This window comes from Eurytemora carolleeae, unplaced genomic scaffold (genome assembly GCF_000591075.1).
Source record: "Eurytemora carolleeae unplaced genomic scaffold, Eaff_2.0 scaffold2127, whole genome shotgun sequence".
NCBI classification, from domain to species: domain Eukaryota; kingdom Metazoa; phylum Arthropoda; class Copepoda; order Calanoida; family Temoridae; genus Eurytemora; species Eurytemora carolleeae.
The window spans coordinates 20,190-28,112 of NW_019398014.1; the positions used below are offsets into that span (position 1 = coordinate 20,190).

Here is a 7,923-nt window from a genome sequence, read left to right on the forward strand (position 1 = left end):
CATATATTCTTGAAATGTTTTCTCATTTCCAAACACCTAACGACTGCTGTCTTTTCAAAATTTACAACAAAATTGTCACCAAACCTTCCACCCCCCCGACCCCCAAGAATACATTCTGTTTACAATGGATATTTTGATTTTAAGATAAATATAATCTTAAAGATAATCTTAAACTTGTTTAGGTTTCATGATACCGGGTCAGGAGATTTATGTACTGCATGAAGTTCACAAGTGAAGGAAATCAGGAATATCATGAAGTTCTATTTCAAGAAATCTTTGAGAAAAGATAGAAATGAAGTTGCGGAGTACTTTACAAAATTATTCTTACAGCTTCCTCAGATTTAGAATTTGTTTCTTTCTAACTGGATAATGTAAAATGATTTTAGATATTGGTTTACCATTTTATTTAACTGTGTCTAGTGCTCTCTATGTAGTCATCAAATAAGCTTTTTAAAGTGAAAAGAAATAAAAACATGGCAAACATTTAATGTTTTTGCCCTATAATTTTCTGTTTTTGGCCTTTCATTCCACGTTAATTCACTTATCACATATAAACAGAGGAATATTGGATGTTAAATTTGTATCATGAGTATGATTAGAAATAGAAATTGCTCGTGAGAAAAAATAACAGTTTTTCTGAGTAAAATTCTCAATTTGGAGCACAAAAAATATTCTTGGGAAAAAAACTTTTGTATATGATAAATATTTTTTTCAAAATTCAAAAACTTTCTTCGAACATTCTTACCCTTCACCATTACACTTATTACATTTACATCTTTGAATGATCATCAAGAACAGTGAACTCAGTATATATATATTTCTTAAATTCTGTGCAAACAGCTGATTTATTATAAACATTTATCAACAGTTCCAAAACCAATAATATTTTATATTACAATTGCATTAAATAATCATTTATAAATCTTTTAAAATTCTGTGATAGTGATGAACCAAACCTCTGAAGAGTTAAAAAAGTAGATGTTGGTTCCACATTTATTGAAAATATATTTCGGTCTGGGTTTACCCTCGTCAGTTCTTGAGATTGTTTTTGTCACACATTATTTTCTTATTATTTACAAAAGATATTTTGTGGCATTACATAAATCAACTGAAGTTGCAATTTCTTGAAATTCAATTTTTATGCAGTGCAACAATCCTTAAAATACAGTAGTAAAGAAAATTGGCTTGAAAGTAAAATGTTTAGCTATCTCATAATTCCATTACACAACTCCTTAAGAGTTCTTAAACAGCATCATCTGGAACAGCTGCAGCTGCAACTTCTTTTCCAGCCCAGAAGTCTGGAGAAACACTCTGCCATGTTAGCGTAGTTGGGTTCAGCTGCTCTACCTAAATATATACTTTTGACTCTATCTATGTTGGACTTAATTTGGCAAACATGTAATCTTAAATATCTGTTTGGGGGAGATATTTTGAGGGGGGAGAAATAAAATCACATAAATTATGGCCATGCATGTTTATTGTTTAGGTTACACCAAACCGCGAAGAGAAACTTTCCCTGTAAGATATGTACTACTACTATATTGTATTTGTATACAAAGTGGATATTTCCCTAATGTTCAATTTCCCATGTGGAAACTTCACAAGTCTTCCCTAGTGCATCGCTTGGCCCTTTAGTCTTTTCTTGCAGCCCATCCTAGCCGCAGCGCTCGGTCAAAATTGCAGCCTGCGGCCTGCATCTAATTTTCCACAGATTTGTGTTCCTAAAGCCGGTTTAATATAGTATTTTGTGGATTTTCATGGTTAGAATTGGTCTATTCCAGGTTTTGATAAGAACAAGACTCAACTTGAGCCTTATACTCCACTAAAACCAACCAAGCTCGGTTTTTATTTTTATTGGGCCTAACTCCTCAAATTGAGCCTAAGATCTTGAATCTGTCAATCACATGACACAAGCTGTTACCAGAGTTGGGTCTTAGATTGGGTCTTAAAGCTGTGTTTAATGAATTACGACCCAAGCTGAAGCTTTTAAATTGCAGACTTTACCTAACCTTTGGGAAGTTGCTGTTTGTTAAATTGAACATTTCGGAAGTTACCACGTGTGAAATTGTCGCCTTTGGGAAAATTCCTAATACCTAATACGCATGTATTTCAAAATATTTGAAATTAAATGAATTCATGTTTTACCAAACCACCCCCTCCAACAGCAAAGACTCCATCAACTGTAGTAACAACACTGTGTTCTGCTCTGTAAAAGTAAAAAATGTGTGCTTTCTCCGGATTAATTAACGCCATCTTGTGATCATTTATTTTTGAATATTTGGGCGACCAATAAAGATTCTTCTTTTAACTTCAGAACTATTAATTATATTGTTAATGATTTCAAACATTGGTGACACTTAAACTATTATATATTCTTCATTATCCATTTATTGTAAGGACTATGTTTAGACCAAAAGATACCTAGGAGCATTCAAAGGAGATATTGTCGTCCAAACTCCAAGTGAAGGTGTAAATACTTGACAATCTAATTAAGAAAACAACATGGGGTTATTTCAAATGTTAATCCCTGTAAAGATATTTGATTCCTTTCTTACATGGTCTGAGCTGATCAAGCAATGTTCTTTTAAAAAGCTTAAATTCTTGGGTATTGTATTTAAGAAAAAGAAATTCTGACCTTAGTATTGAATAGGAAAAATGTCCAATTTTAGGCCATTCAGAAAGGCAAACCATGTATATATGATAGAATAGTAAAACACAATTTGTTAACCTGCAATATTACCAGAACCACCTCGTCCTCCAGTCACCAAAATCAATTCTTCTCCAGTGATTGCATCCTTAAACAAAATATGAAAAACATTTTAAATGATTCCATAGTATTTTTTTAACAATTTTGTTAATGTTTCTGATTATTCGGGACTTCGCTGGCAGAGAAGGATCAATCTTACCAAGAAAGTGCCACAACCAAAACTACGAACAGGTTTTAGAAGAGGAGGTAGAAATTCATTTGAGCCTAAACACGACACAAGTAATTTATTTACTGTCATATAACCTTGAACCTGGACCCTTACACATCACAGCACAGTGACAAATAACTTTGCCTGTGCTGAAAAGCCTTAGAATGATGGATATCAAGATTATTGCTTAAACTCCCGGTTTTCCAAACCCAAGATTACTTTAATAAACATTCTATATCCAAGAAAGAAATGTGTGTACATTGGATACTCAGATTAAGCAATCAGGATTAAGGATATTTCATTCTAAATTGTTTAGCTCTGAACAGATAATACTTTAAATTTTAATATCTAACTTCGAAAACCTGTGCTGAAAAACTTTAGAATGATGGATATCAAGATTAATGCTTAAACTCCTGGTTTTAAACCCGAGATTACTTTAATACGCATTTGATATCCAAGAAATAAGCAAGGAGAATTGAATACATGGAGCAATATGGTTTCCGTACACTTTGCTGTGACGTTTTTGGGCTGCTGGAGAACTAGTTTTTGCGTAACAACAATAATAAAGATTGTAAACAATAACACAAATGATAAACAGACATTGGTGCATCTCTGGCGTTAGATGAAGATTCACCGTATACTAACTCATGTTTGTTTACATTAGATCGGCTGCCTTTATTATTGTTGTTACGCAAAAACTAGTTCTCCAGCAGCCCAAATACGTCACAGCAAAGTGTACGGAAACCCTATTGCCCCCTCCTTGTATTCAATTTTCCTTGGAAATAAGTATATAATTCAACCAATCAGTGTAGTATGTTAAGATGTACTCTTTAACTTTTGAAAACCCGGTTTTTTTCTGGTGTCAATTGTGTCATATTAATTGAACTAAACATCGATTAAATGTATGTAAGATTTGGATTAATGTTTGTTATTTGTTAAGACTCTTTTAAAATGATGATAGTCCTAAAATGATTAACATGATTAAATTTACATTTGCTCAAATTCTCTAAAAGCAGACTTGTGAACAGTTGACTTCAATTCAATCGGTTATTAATACAATTTTTATCTAACGTAACTTTCATACAGTAGGGATATCCAAAAATTAGGATTAAGAATAAAATAAAAAGTGTGTACATTGGATACTCATGGATTAGGCAATCAGGATTAAGGATATCTCATTCTAAAGTTTTCAGCTCTGATTGCAAAGATTCAAATCTGAAAATAATTTCATCCTAAAACTTGGCTTTTTGGCTGGGCTTAGTGTTCAATTAACAACAGTTTTTTAAACTTTACAGAATATTCAGTTAGTAAAAGGAAGGGTGCTAAAGGGTGCTATGAAAACGCCTCAACACGGAAACTGACCAAAAAGTGACTTTTGGTCCGTTTCATTCTTATTTTAAAAATTTTATCAGAAATACCTTATTAATTTTTAGTTTGTTGTTTAGTTTCTTTTCTTTTCGTTCCGTTTACGCATATTTTAGGTTCGTTTCTGGTTTGAAAAAAAGTTATAAATTTTCAGTCTGTTGGTTGGTTTCCTTTTTCTTGATTTGTTTCTGCAAATTTTTTATCTGTTTCTGGTTTTCAGAAAAGTTAAAAATTTTCAGTTTGTTAGTCGCAATTCCTGCTAAAGATTGAACTACTTTAGTCATTTTGGAAATTGTACTTTACCTTTCACAGTATCATAAACTCGAGTTGTTTGACCATCAATAACCATAAAAAATCTATCCAGATACCTGTAGATGTATTATTTAAAATCTATCCAGATACCTGTAGACGTGTATTATCTAAAATTCCCTTTAAGAGCAGACGTCTCAAATTTTGGACAATCAACTGTGTAAATGGCAGATCAACCGTGTGAATTGACGATCAACTGTTTGAATGGTTATGCAACCGTGTGAATGGACGATCAACTGTGTGAATGGTTGATCAAATTGTGTGAATGGACGATCAACTGTGTGAATGGACAATCAACTGTGAGGATGGACGATCAACTGCGTGAATGGGCGATCAACTGTGAGGATGGACAATCAACTGTGTGAATGGATGATCAACTATGTGAATGGAAGATCAATATTGTCTGTCAAGGACTGAGTTATGAAATAGAGATAATGGTTTTTTGACATCTTTCTTGTGAATTAAATTAATCAAATAAGAAAACATTCCACTTGAATTATTAAATATTTTGCATTGACTTGACTACATTAATAAATTTCAAATCAAGAAAATAAATCAGCAAGCCAGACAATAAAGTAAGTTTAGAAAATTAAAAATTTTCCTGCTGAAAAATGTTTAAATTGTTTTTTAAAAGGACTTTAGTCCTTAGATGATATGATACCTGACTGTACAATGAAACATCATTGAATTTGAAACAGCTGAACCTATGGGAACTGTTACAGTCCCTAAAAAAACATTTTCTTCGCAGTTAATGTCTTTTATCACTGAAATTAGGGGGGGGGGGACATGCCTGTTGATGTTAGATTCTTATGTATCCCCTTAAATCGTGAAGAATTAGAGAAGGGAGATTTTCTTTAAACTACATACCCCTGGTAGCCATAGATAAATTAACTTACTATTTTCTTGAAGATATACTGTATTTTCAGCCGAGAGACCTAAATCATTTGGTTATAGTTGTACTGTTCTTTGAGTAAGCTATTTAATAAGTTTATTATTTTCGGATCAATAAAAAAGCTTAATGTTGACTGTAAAGCATCATCAATTTCAATTGTTGCAGTGTTACTAGAGGAGGGAGAAGGGGGGGGGGGAGAGGTTAACTTTTAACTGCAAATTCAGAAAATTTTGGATTTCATAATTAAACCTTTATGAAATTATTGTGTACTTAATCATTCTTCCTCACTACATCATGAATTTCATAATGAACCTGCTATAAAGTAATCATCGTGCTATAAAGTTAAATTAGCTGTGCATTAGAGCATGTATGCATTAAATTTTTGATTGAATTCCGGAATTTCTCCAAAATATTTAGGATATTTCCAATATATTTTTTTTTCAATTGAAATGATAATTAAATTGAAACCAACTTTATATTTAGACTTCTGCTTTGTTTCAAAGCTTATTTGATCTATAGAAATAGCCATTGAAATAAGACAAGTACACAAATGTTTCATAAAATTACCTATAACACTATTATTTTGGCACGAGGTGGTATAAAGTTTTTGGACTTAAATTTCTTTCTTTATCAAGAAGATTCAAGCCTTTTTATTTTTAACTTTGTCAGTTGCCTGCTTTCTCTCTAGCAGAACGGACCTACTATGCAAACCCAGAATTGCAGCTGGGGAAGCGCTGTGTTTAGTTACGCATCTAGTATCCTACAGGGGAAGCAAGAATTGTACATAGATTAAAACAAAACTTCATCTTCAGCTTGGTTCACTGAAAGAGGAGTTTAACCCCTCGTGGGAATACAAGCCATGCACAACGATACCGGTTTTTTACTCGACCAGATGTGAGGACTGGACTACCATGGAAGATACCTCTCAAGAGAGCTTTCAGGGATCACAACTCCCCATTTTGCATATGGGGTGCAGTTATGGGTAAATTCCTTAATTCCCCTAACTGGGAAACAGTATAAAATGAAGGAACACAGGGAGAAATCCCCTATACCCTTCTTCCTACAAACCTCCTTATCTCTCTCCTACCTGCTCCACAACTCGACGTTAAAAGAACTATTTGGAAAGGCCTTATGTAAAAACAAGAAACAAGAAGCAAGAAGAAAAAATAAATTGAACAGAAAAAAGTGGAAGGGAAATCTCTTGACAGTAGAGATGGGTGCTTAAAGCAAGATAAACAAGAAAGAAGAAGAAAACTTTGTACAGGAAAAATTAGAAGGGGAATGCACAGGATGGTAGACGTCCCATCCCCCCCTCTATGTCCTACTCTAGATAAAAAAAACTGGAAAATGTGGAAAATGCCCCCCTCACCCCTCTCCCGCTCCAAGAAAAGCTGGGAATGCAATAGCTGACTTGACACTGTATCATGACTGAAGCAAAATTTAAATATAAACAAGGGGAAGAGTAACCTTGCTCTCTCAATATATAGAATATAGATACAGGGCTTCAAAAAAAAGTTCTACCTCTGCAATTTGGCTAGCTGCAGAAAACATCCAAAAATTCATTCATTTTTATTTTCAAAATTAGCCATAGTGTGATTGAAGGATGGACAAGAAATCAAGAAGAAAGGATTAAAAACAAGAAATATAGAAGTCTCAAAATGTTTCCATCTGATATCATATTAAAATTTAAAAATATTGTAAAATTTAATTAAAATAAATTATTGAAAGTTAAAAATTTTTAACTTTGTCCCAAGCTTTAAGGAGGGACAAAATATAATCTAAAAAATTTCTGTTCAAAAACTTTCTTAAAACTGCAAACCAAAATAACAGTGTTATAAATAGTTATTAAATGTATGTCAAGTAATAAGGCAGGCTGGCTCAAATCTCTCGCCATGCATAACTACTCTTTGAATGTTGAATGTTGAATAAAATAACTTAACTGAAATAGTTTAACCTATAGTGTAAAGTTTATCATGAACAATAACCAAGGTAGCATATATGAAAATAACTGAACTTAAATAGTTTAGCCTTTAGTGTAAAGTTTATCATGAACAATAACCAAGGTAGCATATATGAAAATAACTGAACTTAAATAGTTTGACTTATAGTGAAGGGTTTATCATTGACAATAACCGAGGTAGCATATATGAAAATAACTAAACTTAAATAGTTTAACCTGTAGTGTAAAGTTTATCATGAACAATAACCGAGGTAGCATATATGAAAATAACNAATAACTAAACTTAAATAGTTTAACCTGTAGTGTAAAGTTTATCATGAACAATAACCGAGGTAGCATATATGAAAATAACTAAACTTAAATAGTTTAACCTGTAGTGTAAAGTTTATCATGAACAATAACCGAGGTAGCATATGAGAATAACTAAACTTAAATAGTTTAACCTGTAGTGTAAAGTTTATCATGAACAATAACCGAGGTAG

At 32.6% G+C, this 7,923-nt stretch overlaps 1 protein-coding gene across 1 annotated transcript; it reads right to left on the reverse strand.

The window, feature by feature from the left end:
* Positions 1 to 1,013: 1,013 nt before the first annotated feature.
* LOC111716610 (kelch-like protein 7) lies at positions 1,014 to 7,703 on the reverse strand. Its single transcript, XM_023492081.1, has 9 exons — positions 7,658 to 7,703; positions 5,486 to 5,524; positions 5,251 to 5,314; positions 4,584 to 4,648; positions 2,907 to 2,971; positions 2,729 to 2,795; positions 2,422 to 2,485; positions 2,146 to 2,206; positions 1,014 to 1,347 (listed from the first exon to the last, which is right to left on the reverse strand). Exons 3-9 carry the CDS (start codon positions 5,271 to 5,273, stop codon positions 1,243 to 1,245), a joined length of 450 nt encoding a protein of 149 aa, XP_023347849.1. The 5' UTR covers positions 5,274 to 5,314; positions 5,486 to 5,524; positions 7,658 to 7,703; the 3' UTR covers positions 1,014 to 1,242.
* Between the last annotated feature and the right edge of the window lie 220 nt (positions 7,704 to 7,923).